The 19,032-nt window shown below is 40.5% G+C and overlaps 1 protein-coding gene across 1 annotated transcript in view; it reads left to right on the top strand.

The window, feature by feature from the left end:
* Positions 1-264: 264 nt before the first annotated feature.
* The window catches only part of gbe1b (glucan (1,4-alpha-), branching enzyme 1b), a 113,340-nt gene continuing 94,572 nt past the window's right edge, over positions 265-19,032 (top strand). Inside the window, exons 1-3 of the mRNA XM_074680233.1 lie at positions 265-587; positions 13,974-14,143; positions 17,576-17,691. Of these exons, the coding sequence (XP_074536334.1) occupies positions 490-587; positions 13,974-14,143; positions 17,576-17,691 (384 nt within the window). The 5' untranslated portion in view covers positions 265-489. The remainder of the gene's footprint in view (positions 588-13,973; positions 14,144-17,575; positions 17,692-19,032) is intronic.

Below are 19,032 nucleotides of genomic sequence, written 5' to 3' on the forward strand. Positions count from 1 at the left end.
GCACCTCCTGTCTGGGACTGAGACACATCTCCCAAATTCGTGGATCAGCCTGTTGAATAGACTAAAGAGTTTTCATTAGGCTACTTATCTCCGTTTCATACACCTTCAGCAGGTGTAGAAGTAAAAAAAAAAAAAATAATAAAATAAAAATAAATAAAAAAGAAGTCGCGCTTTCAAACAGCCTACAAAGTCCACATCTGCACTCCGTGACGCGCCAGATGCTCCCTGTGCTGTCATCTTAAAGTCACACACTGTCTCATCCTCTGCACGGCTCATCCCTGCTCTCACAGCCTCTCTCTGACCCACTGAAACAGCACATCATGGTGGGACGGGCTTGGCAGAGAGCCGCATGACTCGTTGATGTCTCGGGTATTAAAAAACTCCCGTTCACTACATCACTGCTATCTGTTTCTGTCAGCGCTATCACAGCCAGCAGCAGCAGTAGCAGTGGTAGCAGTCGGTGCTCGATTAGTTAGGTCTGGATGAACCATGGCAGACTCGGAGGATCATGTTGCAATTCCTGAATTCAGCAGCCTTCTCCAAATGGATCCTCACCTCAAAACGTACGAGAGGGACTTCAGGAGGAGGTAAATCACTGTAAAACGGCGGATTTGTGCGCAGCTTTTCGCCAAAATGTGTCGCTGGGGAGGCTAGCAACTGCCACGGAGATGCTAGCTTCGTTTCCTGTAATGAAAACACACAAATAACAGTTAAACAGCAATGTTTGCAACACACGAGAGTAGCTTCTGTACCCAGGTTTGACATTTTGAATGGGCAGAGGTCACATAGAGGTGCGTTTCTTTGGTACTAACATGCTAGTCTCGCCTTTTCCCTGTGCCTGCTGCTGAACAAAAAGTGTTTGGATGGTGATCAGCTGATACAGAATGAATGAGTCTCTCTAAGAAAGTCTCATCTCATGTGACAAGTTGCTGAAGACAGCAAACTCTCTCTACTTCCCTTGTTTGACAGCTACAAAGGAGGCATGTGTCTGCGTCGGGTGACGTACACGCTGCGTCGTCAGGTGGTCTTTGAGGTGTCTGATCTGATTCTCACCTCCTCTCTCTGTGAAGCTGCTTCACAACTGTGTCCCAAAATCACACCAGCTTTTACTTTCTGCAAGCTTCTGTCCCAATTATAATCTCTTTCCTGGCAGTACTTTATCTATTTGAGGTATCAATTAACTTGAATTGTTATTAATTTTGGATATAGTCTCTTATAGAATAACTGATTTGCTGTGGAGGCTAATGTAATATCATCACAAATATTAAATAACTGCATAATTTCCTTACCAAATATTAATTATTGGATAGATTTTTTACCTGCATACCTGTGCATTTGTCCGTTTGTGTACTTATTAATTGGGTTTTATGTCCAGCACGAATTCATCACTTTAACTCTAAAAGGTTTGAAATTAAAATTCACATAGACGCAGAGTATTAAAATATTGATTTAACTTGTTGGACCAGAGTAAATTTGCACAATGCATCTTCTTAATTGAACCATAAATGTAGACAGAACTGGACAAATTAAAGGGGAAAGTTGTGATAAATAATTCAACAGCCTCGCTCTCTAAAAGACATCTTAACAATTGTTTTTGACATTCAGTGAAAGCCACAAAGGATCCTTAAGAAGCAAAACCAAGTTTAGTTTTAACTTTGTTGGACTGCAAAGTGCTGGATTTAAAGATTTATACTCTTGTCTTCTGTTAGATTCTTGGCAGCTCATCTGAGTAGTTCCTTTTGAATTTCAAAGCAACATACAAAGATTTTAGACAACTATATAACTATATCCACTGTTTAAGTAGTTTCAATGTGAACACAGTACACAGTAGCAGACCTTAATTACCTGGTTCTTTTTTTTTGTTTGTTTGTTTGTTTTTTCCTCTTTAACTCTCACCAAAAGCTGTGTTAACGATTAACACTAAAGAAATCCAAACCCTTAAACCCAGGCATGCACAGAGAAACAAGCTGGCTGCATCCTGTCTTGCAGAGCCTCCAGACCCTGTGACTGTCAGTGACAAGTGTGGCTGATAATTGAAGTCTGTGTCTCTCCTTGCTGAGCCCCTGACAAAGTATTCAAAACAAATTGATTAAATTAAGCTTTATAGAATGGGTATGAAGTAGATAAGATGTATAAAAGTTAAAGTCAGCACAATCAGGAGAAAACAGTATGTGACATATGTGTGGTTATACGTCAAAAAAGATGATATGGTCATATGAGCTTATCTGTGACATATGTGACATATAATGTACGTGTGTGTTCTGAGCAGCAGTATATATTTATCTCTCTCTGTGAAGTGTTGACTTTGCTTGACGTGTTAGTTGATGCCTCCTGCTGAGGCGGATGAAATGACGAAGCTTGGGTGGCTCTGGAATTTGCTGTGTCTTGTTGATGAGAGGCCCACCTGATGACATGAATTTAGAAGAGTAAGAGAAAAAAATTCCAACACTTTGCAGCTTTATGAAGGAGGTTTATGTAAGGGCAGCACGATATTGGGGAAAAATGTTTTCTGCAAAAAATATTGCAATATTTTTAAAATTTTACTGTTTCAGCTAAATTCTCCTGAAAGGATAAAAGACTCACCTAATTGCCTCAGTCTTTCTCTGCTTCCATGAATGCTATTTGCATTTGTTAAGAATCCTAATCATGTTGATATCCGTTAATTATTGATATTGATATATAATACTTCCTACCAGTGATTCTTCTCACAATGAAATATGTTAACATGCTTCCACCACTCCAGCCTTTGAGAACCAGTGAGTCACAATGCAGGGGTGTGCACATTCAGGCTAAGCAGGCACAGTGGCCCATAGGTTATCCTGCTCCTGCATTTTTGCCTTTGTATAGACATGAATAATCATTTTCTTGAAATGTGAATCAATGAAAAGTAATGTTTATTTTAGAGACATTTCTAGAACAAGCACAACTTTAAACAACATGTTGTTTGGATATTAAACACTGACTGTTTTAAGTTTTATGGCGGCTCATGAAATCATCAGATATATATTGCCGTATCAATATTTTTTCACACCTCTACACAGTACATATTGGTATTCTTATTTCTCCAAATGTTAAATTCAACCCTTGATGCAAAAAGTATTACGATTCAAGCAGACCCTATAGTTGGATTTTTTAAAATGTGCATGCAAAAAAGAGAAAATAATAATCAGGTTAAGTTTCGGAAAACTTATATTTCAAACAAGATTTCATGCAGTGATAAATTTTCATTTTCATTCAGATTTACATACTGACATCTGATAACCATGTGACTGTTTGTACTGAATGATTGTGACATGAGCAAACTATCAGATTGTTAAAGTCCCTGCTATACTCCGCTCATATTCACCGCTCCTGCTCTTGCTCTGCCCAAAACAGCAGGTGAGACTTCAGAGTCCTGACGTGTTCTAACTGTGCAAGCTGTTGTATGTTATGTGGTAGAATATCGCTTAGCCCTGCAATGTGACTATCAGGCATGTGCACAACACTGACAATTAGGGATTACCTAATTACCGAATAAGGTACTTTGATAGGTACCGACCAAATTCCGTTCTATAGTACAGAGAACCAATTCCTAAGCGCATCCTTAAGACTATGAGGAAGTGGGAGACTAGGTGATTTTCCATGCTGGACATAAACGAAGCATGCCAAGTTTATATACTGAGAAATAAAGATGTCAAACTGACAAACTTTGAAGTTTTATCATGAAAAAAATTCATATTTATTACCACATAAACACACACAAAAGTACCAAAAATATGTACCGTTGAGTAGGGATGGGTACCTTTCACATGAAAAGATACAATACCAATGACCGTTACCTGGCAATTGGTACCGGTACTCAACAGTGCAAAATTTCAGTACTTTTTTGTGTTTATGTGGTAAAAAGCATCAGTTTGTTCTATAAATAAATTATCTTTTTTTTTCAATTTAACATATTTATTTCTCAATATATAACCCAGCAATGCTGTGTTTATGCCCGGCATGGAAAATTGCCCACTTTTCCTTTCTCTCACAGTCACAAGGATGCATTTAGGTACCTAAACATGGTACCTAAACATGGTACCTTTCGGTTCTAAGTCATTCAGTACCCAGTACTCTTGACAGAAAATCGGTCGGTACCTATAAAAGTACCTAATTCGGTACCCATACCTACCATTGAGTACTGATACCGATTGCCAGGTACCGGGAACCGGCACCATATTGTTTTAAATGTGTAAGGTACCCATCCCTACTAACAATGCTGAAATGCTGAAATGATATATCCTGCAGCTCTAGTCCCTGTGCCATTGGACAATTGTGAACAGCAGATGACGACAGAGACAATTATGAGTCAGCATGCTTGAGAAATAAGGACGCATTATAATGGAGGAAATAAAGAACAGACCCAGCATGTACATAACATTCTTCCTGTCTGACCTTTTGTTGTACAGCTTCATTTCAGTGACCCTGTGGCTTGGTTCTGTTCTACATGACAAAATAATACAAAGAATACCTCAGTTAATATTGGAGGAAATAACAAAGCACAGAGGTAATATTTGAGTATCAAAACACCAAAACAACCTCTGTTTTGAGTACACATGTGCTGGAGTGACCTCAGAGAGCACTGAAAGCAGCAGAAATCAGGTACTCCTAAAAAGCATCAACCTTGAACTAATCCCCAAAAGTAAATACACCCTCTCTCTGGAAGCCAGTTGTCTGTGCAGTCTCAAACAATTAGAAAAACATTCCCACTTTGTTTATTTGTGCTTAGTTCTCGTGTCTCTGAAATGTTGTGAGCTACAGTTTTAATCTGATAAACAGACCAGCTAAAAGTTTGAAGTGCACTTGAGAAAGCATCAGCAGAGTCAAACTGTTTTAATGATTTTGTAATCACATTTTTCTCTCTGACAGTCTCCCATTGGTTCATTTCTGGATCAGAGGGTCTGGCTCACAAACTGCATGTTTAATTCCTTTGCTTCACTCCTCACCTCATGTCATTTTATCCTTGCTCTCAGGATTTCTTTTTAAAAAATGGAGTGTAATGGTTTTTAGTTACAAGCAGGCGATGATAATGATCTACAGCTCACATTTCTACGCTTTCTGCTCAGGGTCGGGTCGTCACAGAAACTAGGCCTTAAAAACTCTGCTTAGAGGCCGTATAGTTAAATCCATTTTCATGACTGTGTCAGATCGTGTCTCTAATGTGGCAGGTAAGGGACCACCTGCTTTGTATTTGAAGCATGTTAGTACGGCTCCAGCCTTGCAGAGAGATGAGCGTGTCAGTTCCATCTCTGACACAGCTTGGGATTGTTAGGCTCCATGGAGCCCTACGCCACTCTCAAACACCTGTCTGGATGATGAAAGTTGCACGTAGATTATTTTACATATAGGATCACTGCTGCGTGAAGGTTAATTCTTGATAAGCTCCTGGCGTTCTCAGGCCCACAGTCCAAACAGCACATCACGAACAGAGGCGCAGAAATCAGGAGCTTTCTCAGGCTGAGGGTGTCACGCTGAGTCCCCATGCAGAGCTGCACGCTGCTAGGAATTCAGATGGCTTATCAGAAATAGACCTATGACCACACTGACTGGTTCTTTAGATTCCACTGCCATGTCGAAGCTCAAGGCTGCCCACATCTCAGGTCTGCTGAACTTTGGTTCACACCAGATTCAGCCGCTCCGCACAGACAGTTCGAATTATTCCGGCAGATTTTGCAGGCATCCCATTTTAATGAGTTATTCCGTGGTTGCAGGCGGCTTATTTTTTTTTAATCAGGATGCTGGTTTCAGATTGATTGTGAAAACAACCGTTGATGCCGCACGCAGGTTACAGCCCCAGTGAGCAGTGCTCTGTTGACATGCTTCATTATTTACCCTTCCTGTTGCGAAAGTCTGCAGGAAGTGCTGCTCGGTTTTTGCAGCTCATGGCACCATGAATCTCCTAAATTGGACCAAATGAAAGTGGGGAGCATTGGGACTGCTGCTTATTACGGCAAAGAGTTTTTGCAAAGATTTGAGTATGTCATCACAACTCATTTCAAAGTGAAAATACAGCAAAAAGTCTGAGGCTCAGGCTTGTGGTGGTGATGCAATAAATCTAAAGCAAAACTGTTTATTGACTTTGAAGTGATGATTACCAACGGATGTGCTCTGACTGAAAACTAATGAGCAGAAATACTAGATTTTAAGATAAGCTGCAAACCAGTTCTTTTGTTTTAAAGAGTCATGAAAGTGAATCAAATTTCTGAATATCAACCCTTTCAAAGCCTTTTTCCCCTCGTCACCTTGCTTGAGGGACAACACAGGTATGAGGTGAGCAGGGAATTGTGCCTTTCATCAATCAGCCTCTTACTGCTCAGGCCCCTCTTCAGCCTCATTAACACTCTGTCAAAGAAGGACATTAATGACATTATTTGAAAGTCACCTTGCCACCGGCCTCTACAGAAGCCCTTCAGGCGAACTGAGATCAGGAGAAGAGCAGTTTTATCCTTCTTGTGTTTCTTCAGGCTGCTGCAGACTGTCCTGACACCTCTGTGCTTCAGCTGTCACTGTCAGTCATACACAAAGCATCAGACCTGAACACTTGCTCTAAATTTAGACACCCAATTGTCTAACAGCGAGTGTAAGAACAGGTTACAGAGTTCAGCAGCTCTGTTGAGAGGAAATTGAAAAGTGGATCGTAACTGTGACTGCAAATTAGCTGAGATATGATGTGAGAGAAATGGGAGACGGATGTTAACTGTAGATATGAGTAATCTGTTGTTTTTTACACCATTAAGAGACTTCTGGTTCCTTTTGCAAAAAAGCCTGTGTACAAAAGTTTTAGTGCAAATTTCCCCACTTATATGGTACACGAACCAAACCACACTGTCCTTACTCAAAAACAGAAGAGTCTGTCTTCTTTCACCTCCCATCCTGTCTATTGTTTTGAATATGAATGCAGGTCTATCTGTTGAATATTGGGGCTGTAAACTTTAACTCAATCAGTTCAGTCTTTTTCTGCACCATTAAGACATTTTGGCATCCAAACCAAATAGTAAATTGTATTATCTACATTACAGTCACAAAACTGAAAATGTAGATTGACTTTGCAGATGAGGAAGTTTGGAAACTTTGTTGAAAACAGGGCAGAAATTCCATTATAGCTAACGCTAGACTGGCAGCCAAAGGAATTGGCTGAAATCAACCCAACTGTTCAGCAAAACTTGTGTTTACCACAAGGACTAAGCATACCCAAAGTCCTTGTTACCAAGTTTATACAAGGATCTTGCAGACGGGGGAAGTGTCAGCTGGAGTTTCAACTGTTGGTGTGGCTAGATGCACCGCTAAAAACATGTGATGCCCTTTTAAAAACTTTCTACCTGAAGTTAGCTACATGAAGTAGGAGATACTCAATTGTGTTATAATATTTCTACCCAAAAGCAATTGCTTCAAAATATTGTGAAAATATTCTGGATACAGTGTCTTGACATAAACCTTGTTGAATGCTGGTCTAAACTGAAAGACTTTTCAGTTTGAGCCAACAGATAACCAGTTTAGGGTCAGTGAAGGGTTAGCATGAGTCTCCTTGAGCTGGTTTTGGGAAATGGACGTCTGCACCTCAAAACCTTCAGTACAGTTGCAAGCTGTGCATAGCAACCATATGGATAGCTAACAGCATGGCGATAGTAGAGGTTACTCGAAAGTCAGTGGAAGTCTGCATGCAGGAAAACAGTTAAATTTGGCTCCAAAATAGACTGTGTCTTATATACTGGTGTGTCAAGTTTTCTCTGACCTTGAGAGTTTCATTAGTTTGTTTCACAAACTTCTGCTCATGTTTTCAGCCCAGTCTAAAAGGCTGAGTACATTAGTGCTGCTGGTTTTCTGCTAATGGGAAAGAACTTAGCAGTCCAAGATGTTTCCATGGACTCTGTGTTTCTATGTTGGACAGCTTTGGCAACACTCTGTACTGCTCTTTTGACCTCTAAGTTCTGAGTCTTCCACACTTTGCTGGACCCCCTCTGTGGCTTTGAGGAGGAGATCTCACTGTCCAGTTTCTGCACATGATCGATCTCCTGCTGCTCCTCGCTGTGCTTCAGCGCCAAAGTCCTGCTCCTCCCGCTGTTTCTTATGTCTCTTCTCTCTCGTACAGGTCTGACATGTAAAGCTCCCTCCAAGCCTCAGCTGTTTCATCAATGACATCTTTACTGACACACCTTTTCAAGCACCTCTCCAACTCTTGCTTTGATTCTCAGAAGATGTGTCACTAGCTGATAAGCTTTCTCTTGTGCCTCCTGAGCTTTAGTCTTATCATTTACCATGGCCTTTTCTCAAGGTCTCATCACAACTCAGAACTCAACTAGGAATAGTTCAAATTTACAAAGTGTTGATGAACACATCCTGATCTAATTAACAGCAGAACATCTTGTCTGTCTGCGAAACACTGTGAATCTACAAGCTGGGTAAACTTGAGAGTTTGAGAAGAGCTAAAAATACGCCTGACACTGAACTGATTCAGGGATTTGACAGTCTGTTGATGTCTGTCACTTACAAAGATGCTGTGTGCAATAATATCTGTGGGTTTAATGTCTCAGTTGTGCTGTATGATATTTCCCCCAGTTTCTTTGTAGATAAAGAACAGTTACCCAAACTGAGAGATAAGAGAGCCAGGACTGTAATCTGAGACTCACATCTATAATCTCCCGCTGCTCCATTACCACCAAATACGAGACGGGACAAAACTCTTTTGTAATTTCTGGCTGCAGGGATCAGTCGTTTCTCTTGTCGTGCACTACCTGACAATGAGGAGCTGAGTTTCCAGGTGAAACTGGAATAATGCGCAGTTCTACTGAGAGCTAATGATCACTCTCTGTTGCTTCATAATCATGCAGTCATATTACACATGTTCAAGTTGTCTTTGACAAAGAGCACATAATAATGGAAGTAGATTGCAGGTATATTTGTACGAAATGGATAAGAACAAAGACAAAGGAAATGCATATCATGTCTTTAGACTTTTAGAGAGTCAAAGGCCGTTGATAGTGTAACTGAGCATAGAAGACTACATCAAACATAGAATAGCAAGGTACTGCTTCAGCCTTTTTTGTCAAGCCTTTTTACAAACTTGCTTGCTTACTTTCTAGCTCACTTGTTAACTTTCTTGTTTACCTTCTTGCCTGCTTACTTTCTCATATACTTGCCTGCTTACTGACTAGCTGACTAGCTTACTTAGTTACTTGCATGCTCAATGGTGCTAACTAGACATGCACCGATTGGTCAGTCAGCCGATTTCCTTAATTTTGGGGGATTGGCGATCGGCCCATCCTTACATGTGAAACTGATCTGATATATCTCTGGTAGGGTCTGAGAGCCAGCTACTGTTGCTTTTTGCTCTGAGACTTAAAACTCAGGACACTTTATTGGTTGTTTAGGTTAAAAAAATAAAGATTTAATTGTTTCACAGGTATTGTTTAATGATTTTCAATAAAATATGATTGGAACATTGAAGGTATATGCTGTCAGTTATAAAAAATAAAAATTCTGTATCGGCCCAAATTGGTATCGGCAAGCCAGGCTTTTTAAAGATCGGTGATCGACCAGAAAATTGATTGAAGATTGGTGCACCCTTAGTGCCAACCAACTTGCTGACTTTACTACTCTCTTACTTACTTGCCTACTTATTGCCTAACTTACTTGTCTACCCACTTGCATACTTGCTTACTTTGCTTTCTTTCAAGCTTACTTGCTTACCTGCCTATTTTCTTGGTTACTTGCTTATGTATTTTCCTGGTTACTTGCAGTTACGTACTTGCTAACCTATTTAGCCACTTGCTTATCTACTTTCCTGTTTACAAGGTTAAGTTCTTGTTTTTCTGGCTTATTTAATTCCTTACGTAGTTACTTACTTGCTTACTCAGTTACTTGCTAACTTACTTGAGTGCTTACTTTCTTACCTGCTTACTTTTTTACACATGTGCTAACTTTCTTTCTTGCTTGTTTAATTTTTTTGCTTTTTTACTTGAGTGCTTACTTATTTGCTTTCTTGCTGACTCCCTAACTTACTTCTGTTTTACTACCAGGGCCCTGTTCTACGAAGCAGGATTACTGCCTAGCGAGATAGCTTTGAGGATAGGTTCTGGATTCCCTGTTCTACGACACGGGATCACTCCTCAGCGAGGCGAGTCTCCATGACAACATACGCTGATCAGCTAACCTGCTCCGGGGCAGGTTAGGTTCCAGACTGAACTCGCAGACTTTAAAACCCCCGCCCATTGACCAATGAGCCCTCACGAAAAAATGGCTTGTCCGTTTTAGAGGATCCCGTGGACATCGGAGCTCGCATTGTCCGAGGAGCACTCCGGCGCGCGAGAGTTTTCAGGGACCGCACCGACCCACTCTCCTTTTTGGATGACCACCTTTATGAAAGTTACCAGTTTTCCAGGGAGGGGTTGGTAGTACATGACACTTTCTACAGGTAGTTAAAGGGAATGAAGAACTCTCATTGCCGTAATAAGATCTTCAATGCCAACACTTCTGTTCCATGACAATCTTTTATTGCCCATATTAAAATTGTGACAGGAATTCATGTAGGGCTCATGTGGGCTACATATCACACAAAAAATGTAAACACGGTAAGAATGAACAAATGAATAAATTCATCTAAGAAATAAATGAGGTATGTTGCATGTTACAGTAAAAGTGCATGGTGAACAGTGCTATTTCAGGATGATAATGGCACAAAAGATTTTTTTTGCACTACACTTAGCATTTAGACTGTCAGCAATTTTCTGCCAGCACTCCTTCCGTGCTTTAGCAGCGGCAACGGTGTTGCTTTTAACGTTAATTACATGTTTCAGCTCGTCATACTTCCTCATGATCACCTCCTGCTCCTCCTGTGTGAAGTATGCGGCCCTTCTCTCTCCGGCCTGCTCTGACGCTCCAGACTGCTCCATGTTCGCGATTGGTCAGATGCAGCGCTCATTGCCTTATATGCGTGCACGTGCTCATTGCCTAGCTGGATCCACTTATGAGGCTGATAACCAGCGTCGTAAAACCGTGTAGCGAGACCGCCGGCTACTGCGCTCAGTTCAGCGAGGTAGCTCCAAGGCTATCTCGCTAGGCTGAACTTGCTTCGTAGAACAGGGCCCAGGAGTGGCAGTGATATTTATTGACAGGCATGGTATATGTCAAGATTTCTTAATATAAAATAAATATGATAAAAAAAAAATCTTTAACAGACTGTTTGGTGTGCAGAATGAGTACCTTTACTCTGAGATCTTTTCTGACATGACTTGTACTTATCAGAAGCCATGCACTGATTTCAGAAGCCAATCACTGAGTCTTCTGGTTCTTGGCAACAGCATAACCACGCACAACCACCCGTATGAACCAGTTAGTGTGGCTGAACACTCTTTTACTTCAGTGTTTGATTTTCACCATCATTTGATTTTTTAATATCACGATTAACTATGAGCAAGCATTTGTTTGGACACAGCCAAAATCAAAGCTCATCTCTGTCACGTTGTAGAACAAAACTAAATTGCTTTCCGGGTTTAATGTGACTTTAGAGCCACATTAGGATAATGTATGTTTTCTGAACACTTTTTCTTCTTGGATTGTCGTTTATTCATTTGTTCTTTTGTTCATTTGTTTAATGTACATGTATAACTGTAGATTGAAGATTCAAATTTGAATTTATTTGCTGACAAAACTGCATCTAGGTTTCATATCTCAAAGTGTCGTTATATCCACAGAGAAATGTGTTGAGCCTGACTTATGAAAGACAGACAACAGCTATATATGGAGCTCAGTGTTTGCTATTCTATTATTGACTTGCCTTTATTAAGGATTCAGGGCCAGTGCTGGAGAAAAAATGGCTCGCCATATGTGATGAAATGGTCACACTCTGTAGCTCTGCTCTTTGCAGCTTAATGGGAGGATCTTTTCAGACCAAATGTTGCTTATGGTTACTATGTGCAGTCATGTCCTGATGGTGTTATAAACTAAAGACTTCTCAGAGAAGAATAACAGAGGACAAGGTAGAGAGGTGTGCAGCCAGTGCCAGGATCGAGCTGAGGAAGAGTGACAACTTCATCAAAATAAAATTAGTAGATAAGGGCATAGAGGACAGTTTGTGTCTGATGATGAATAATAGGAAAATAAATCAAAGTTTAGATGTAGCCTTTAGCTCAAACCCTGCTAATAACTTCCTGAAATGAGTTGTGGCACAGTTCATTTGTGGTCTCCCCTTCCTGCTGCCATCTCTTGTGGAGACAGACACTGGAGATGTGTGGTGGATGCTGCATCCATACAGAATTTTGGCTCTCTATTCCCACTGGTCCAGCCTTCTGGAGCTCATTTGTTATAATCATAGACATGACTTTCATGCCTATTAATGCTGTGGCAGTGGAGCTCAGGCCTTGTGTGAATCCTCCTTTTGTCCTTCCTTGCAGCATATTCTTGACATGGTGACAGAGTGGCGAAGCGGGCATGTGGCAGCATTGGTTGGACTTTAAAGGTTTACATTTGGCAAGCTCAGTCTGCATCCACTCCGCTCAACACAGGGAGCAGCTGCTGAGAAATCGCACTGTTACTTCAGCCCATCATCACTAGCCCCCGGGCATTCACAGGCTGGTCTGAGCTTGGCTTCAGGGCTATAGGGGAGAGTGCACTTAACTCAGCTGGCTGAAAGAGGCTTTCTGTACCGGGGGGAATCTGATATGGACACCAGCTGGCTGCAGGAACTTAAGTGAGATAAATTGCAAAGTAGTTAGTCCATCTTTCCCAGTCCAAAGTTACAGACAGAGGTTTATCTCTCAGGATATGCCTGTAGTCCCAAATTCTTCAGGAAATGAGGCAGGTTTGCGTCCTGAGGTAAACCCGGAAGAGATAAGGTTAGCATGGAAATATTGACATGAGGAAATATATAATGCTTTGCATTATGTGCTGCTGTATTTTTAAAGACTAAAAATGGTTAGAGACAAAGAATTATTAGTAAAAGTAACTGTTCTGATATTTATATTTCTTCACTAACTCCCCTGGTAGGTGTCTTTTTTATTCATAGAAGACTGTAAAATTTAACAAAAACAGCAGGAGTGTATGTGGAATTCTGCCTAACTAAAGTGGGTATTTATGTATGTTACAGATGCAGTGATCCAACTTTTCTGGTTCTGATACCTGGGCTTTGGTATCGACCAATACCAATACCCATCTGATACCAGTGTTAAATAATAACCTGCATGCCCTACTGTGGGATAAGACTGGTAATGTTTTGGGTAAAAGGCAAAAAATGAGTATATGGAATTACTGAAGTTAATATTTATTTAAACTATGAAATATTAAAATGTTTACCATCAAAACAATTCTTCAGAATGTACAAAAGTTCTTTTCAAATGTAAACTTTTATGGATTGGCAAAATCGATCACTTCTCACCATTACCGATAGAGCCTTGAGGGGCACTGATACCACCGATCGGTATCAGTGCATCCCAAATATAGATAGGTATAGATAAATATAACTAGGAATGTTTCTTTTGCAAAAATTGTAACAGTTACAGTGAAATTGTCTTAACATGTTTATTTCTGCTGCAAAGGCTTTTTTTAATAGGTGTGTACGTGGCTTTCTGTGCTTATGGAGCCAGCCTCAAGTGGACACTCCTGGAACTGCAGTTTATTGTACCTCAACCTCAGCTTCATTCCTCAGAACCAGAGGTTTCAGATTTAAAATTTTGGACCTGAGCACAGCTAATTTTCTCCGGGGTGTTCAAAAAGTGAAGAATTCTGGGAAATGTATTAAAAGAGTAACGTGGAAGCAGCAGAGACAGCTTGACACAATCAGAGTTAAAACACATAAAAAATATCAAAGGCTGTGAAGCCAGCTTTGGATTTTTCATTCAGCTCATCCAGTTGTGTGTGTGTGTGTGTGTGTGTGTGTGTGTGTGTGTGTGTGTGTGTGTGTGTGTGTGTGTGTGTGTGTGTGTGTGTGTGTGTGTGTGTGTGTTGTCTGTGCTTTAAAGGTATGACCTGCTCCAGAAGCAGCTCTTCCAGCTGGAGGAGGCAGAAGGAGGCTTTGACCAGTTCACACGCAGCTACCAGAACTTCGGAGTGCACAGACGAAATGACGGCAGCCTCTTTTTTCAGGAATGGGCTCCGGCTGCAGAGGCTCTTTTCCTCACTGGTGACTTCAGTAAGTAGCCTGGGGAGAGCTGTCAGCTCTTGAACAACATGCCAGTAGTGTGATGTCCGTGTTTCACCAAAGCTTCCACTGGGTTTTATCTCTGATCTGTTATTTCCTGTTATTTAAGTGTTTCGGGTTCTTTAAAACAGACCCAACAGGGATGTGAACACCCTGGAATTAAAGCTGAGAGTTGGCTCTTCAGCCTCATAGTGATCATATTTTCCTGTGAATTCTTCTTATAAAATAATGAGTCTGTTATGCACAGGAATCTTCTAATATTCAAGGCTCAGCTTGAGTCTTTATGTTTAAAAGAAGCGTTCGGATGAAAATGTGCGTCATTGCAGTTTTATTCGAACAATCAATTTGCAATGATGAATCAGGTTACTTTAAAAGAAATGAAACATTAATGGATGTTTTAGTACACTGTCTGAGCTGAGGCAGAAAAGGGGATTTCAGTTGGAGCAGGAAGGTTGCATATCTTCATGCTGCATTAAATAAGAAATCTGACATTTCTGCACTCTTGAACACAAAAGGGCCAAAAATTAAGAAAGAGCAGAGAGGAGTGCTCTATAAGGGCGTCCAGCCTTTTGATCAACCAACCTGGGAGAAGGAAATGTTGAAAATATTGATTACGCAGGATAAACTTGCATACTGAAGGGCCTTCTTTTGAATGTGGGAGTGTTAGTTAATATTTTAGTAGCTGGTTATTTCATCATCGCCTGCAAAGTTGTTGAGAGAGTGCAACCTCTGTGTTTGCACTGAAATCTCTGTTCCCCGCGGTCCCAACTTTGAAAGTAATTTCAGGTTAATAGTCTTTTGAGTGTTATTTTCAGTGAAAGTGGGATGTGAGAATGTGGCAAAATTATTTATTTTTGTCATCATTAACAAGATGGAATGAGACCGGCTTTCATCTATCAAACAGATATGCATGGTAATACAAGCTCTCAGTGTCATTATCTCTCTTTTCTGAACATTTCCTCTTTCTTTTATCAAATATATTAATGCATTGAGCTCGATTAAACATGCCAGCAGTAATTTATTGCACTCCACAGACAAACAAAAAATTATAATACAAAAGGATAACAAGAAGGATTTGCTCAAATATCATCTCCCATGCCCACACAACAGCACCATCACTCCTCGCTGCGCCAGTGCGAACCCTGCAGGTGATGATAAAGGAGAGCAAGTGCTAATAGTGATACCCTCAGATTGATTCTGTGTGCCAAACCGGATATTTGTCAATTTGTTTATTGTCCCTCCACATTTTTTGTGCTTGTTAGTTAGCTTCCTGCCATCCTCTCTTTCTATATTTCTCCCTTTCCTTTTTTAATTATCTTCCAGGACCTTGGGCAGCAGCTCAATTCCAACATTCAATTCTGTGAGAGATTACATTTTGACACGGCTCAGTCATATTATTTGATTTCAATTTCATAGTAAATGTGGAAACAGCCCAGCAGCCCTAGTCATGAATATGGTGCAGGTTGGATGCATAATGCACTGTTTTTTTTCAGAGGAGTTTAAGCAAAGGGAGATAAATAAATTGTGGAGGAAAAAAAAAGAAACAGATTTGGCCTGCCTGTAAAAAGTGCTGGTGTCGTGCCCGGTCACTTCTGGAGCATGTCCTGTGATTCATTTTCTATCCCGTCCTTGTTTTTTGCTCATGAATAGCAAGCAGATATGGATTACTGAATAAAAACAACGTCTTAAATTGACGTGCCAAGGTGGTTGCTACATAATAAATGTTTGGTGTCCTGATATATTCCTGTCAGTCAATGACAATTGGTTATGCAGTATCAGCAGATTAGGAATGTAATGTGTCTCTGCTGTTCCCTCAGAGATATAATTCAATGAGCAGTGAAGACGTATTTTATCAGTTTTTCTTGGAGATGGCTGAGTTCCCTGGTTCGCTCACTCTCAGAGAAGTCGCAGGATACAGGAGCGCAGAGTGCACAAAACTACAAAGAATGATTACATAATAGGTTTGAGATGAAAGAGAGAAAAGGACAAAATGTGTAAAGATGGAGGGAAATGTTTGGAGAAATGAAGAGGCTCTGTGAGCACAGGGGGATATTGAAATAGAGCACAGTGGTGGCTAGCAGCTAAAAACTGGTGTTAGCATGATGCAAAGTAGCGCCACAGTTTAAAAAGGAGCAATAAAGTGGTCAATTGTTTACTTTGGATCAGAATAATTAAAGCCTTTGTTGTTGGAGTTTCTAATTTCAGATTTTGGCGACCCCTAGTGGTTAAGTGTGCATCAACAAAAACAAATTTGTGAAAATTTGAAAGTCTGTTCATCCATAAGAATGTATTTTTGTAAGAATTTAGAAGAAGCTGTAGTAGAAGTGGTTATTTACGGAGGACCAAAACTGCCAAAATCAAAAATAAATGTAATGAAAATAAAAACAAACAAACATATATATATATATATATATATATATATATATATATATATATATATATATATATATATATATATATATATATATATATATATATATATATATAAGTAAATAAAAAAATAGGTCAATTAAAAAAACTAAATAAAAGTGAAAATAAATAGAAAAATAAATATAAAAATAGAGTTAAATATCAATAAATAAGGAAATAAAAGCACTCGTCTATCATATTTATTTATGTTTATTTATTTATTTATTTATTTATGTTTGAAGCAGACACTGTCAGAATTAAATACAGTAGGAAATTTTGTTCAAATGAGGGGGCGCTGTGTCGGGTTGAACTGTTATTTTATTTTATTTTTTTTATGTTTTACTTTTATTTGTTTTTGATTTTGGCAGTTTTGGTCTTCCATAGTTATTGACTATACATTACACATTATACATAGTCATATTTATGTTTAAATTAAGTCCTCTGTGAAGTCTCAGCTCTGTGGTTATCTGTCACATTTACGAGTTGTTAAAACTTAAATCACAGGATATGCTGAAAAAGCAAACAGTAACTTTGTATTTGTAATCTGTTGCTGCTTTGTTTTCTTACTTCCCACTGTGCACAGTTGCAGCAGCAATATGCCTTGTTTTGGACATAGAAACAGTTTGTGGCTCATTTGCACAGAGGCAGAAGACGAGAGCTAATTGTTTACCACACTAATTTTCAACCTGGGGGTTGTGACCTTACTTGTGTTCACAACAGGGACCTGAGGAGTAATCTGGTTAGAAACAAGAAAGAAACTCAGAAACTTCTGCTTTATAGAGATGCATTGTTTTATTTTCTCCCCGGATCTGCAGCTCACACAATATAAGAGATAAACATATGTAAGAAACAGGAGGAACAGATAGAAATGTTTTTGAATTCAGGCTGATCATTTAGATCTATGATCATATATCTCTCTCTGATCATATTCCAGCTGATGAGAATGGATGTTCTGCTCTCTGTTGTAATATAATTAATCAAATGTGTTTAAATTCTCTCTGTGTTTCCCTGTAGATGACTGGAACAAATTCTCCCACCCCTACACTAAAAAAGAATTTGGCAAATGGGAACTGGTTCTGCAGCCAAAGCCTGACAACTCTCCAGCTGTGGATCATAACACCAAACTGAAGGTAGAGAACACAACATCTTCATACCTGTTTTCACACCCTCAGCAGGAGTCGTCTTGCCACACTGGTGCAAAGACTTGTCACCATAATGCACCGGGGAGATTCCTTGTCGTGGGTTGTCTTATGAACCAAGTGGAAAGCTGGCGTGTCGCCATCAACAACATGTCATACTCACAGTGCGCAGATGGAGATTACTGTATGTACACAATCTGCACAGTGGAAGGTAGATACACCTGAGGAGCCCGACAAAGGGCTTGTGTTTCAGCTCCTGCCTGCGGCAGGTTTCCCTCAGGATATTTTGTTGTATTTTTCTGTGCAAAGCTCAGCCCTCACAGGGCGCAGACGAATGGTTTTTAGCTCTAGTAAATAATTCATCAGGGTTAAATGCAAAAGACGCACCTCCCATTATGCATTGTCTCCCGAGCTAGCAGCGAGGATGAGAAATAATCCTGAAATGAGATGCCAGGCGTGGACTGGATGGCATCATGGCGCCTCTCTCCTTGGGACCGGGTCATCGCTGGCACACTCCTGCGCCCTGGACAGGCTGCCCGGCTCCCATTGTCAGCGGAGGTCAGTCTAAGGACGATAAGAAGCAGATGGAAAAGCTGGCACCTGGCCTTTCCATGTGCCCCCCTGCTGCCTGTGAATGGCTGTCTCACTGTGAGCTCCACTTTAGAATTAGTTCCACAGCACTCCCTCGTGGAGGCACAAGCCCGGCTCCAATCGGTCTCGTGTAGAGCAGCTTGCCCTCCCATCCCCTTTGTTCAGGGCCCAATTTGTCTCCATAAACAAGCAGTGTCCTTTTGTGGGTACAGTTTGTACAATGAGCTCTTAATGTGAGAGTTTGGAAGACTTTAGAGAAGTAAACCAAAGTAGCATCTAAGCGATTTAACAACCTCTTTGTCATCTACACCTAACTTCTCGCATATGCCTGGCGCTCAGTTGTTTTTCCCGTTCACGGACCCCTCGGCCTGCCCAGCAGTCTGATTTTTCTTTAATGGGCCTAATGCTGGCCAATTTGTCTAAAGGACCAGCTCTGTCAGACTTTATGCCAGTCCATTTATCCAACTATCTTTTCCTAATCCTATAAACTGTGAAGCATGTCATAAGGGGAGCCAGGCAGCTCACCCTCAGGTGGCCTGGCCATAATGAAAAAACCCCAGAGGGGGGTCTGGCCAACGTCTCACAGGCAGGTGGCATTGGAACAGTCATTACTTCACAACAGCGGCCAGAATTAGTTGGGTTCTAATGCTTGTTTCTGCAGGAGCCGAAACAGGGCGAACACACACTGTGGGTAACACTACAGGATCGATTTCTTGGTGGGTTTTCTCACTCTCACGCTGG

This window comes from Halichoeres trimaculatus, unplaced genomic scaffold (assembly GCF_033239565.1).
Source record: "Halichoeres trimaculatus isolate MK-OKI-2021-1 unplaced genomic scaffold, fHalTri1.1 fHalTri1_scaffold_9, whole genome shotgun sequence".
Classification (NCBI taxonomy): domain Eukaryota; kingdom Metazoa; phylum Chordata; class Actinopteri; order Labriformes; family Labridae; genus Halichoeres; species Halichoeres trimaculatus.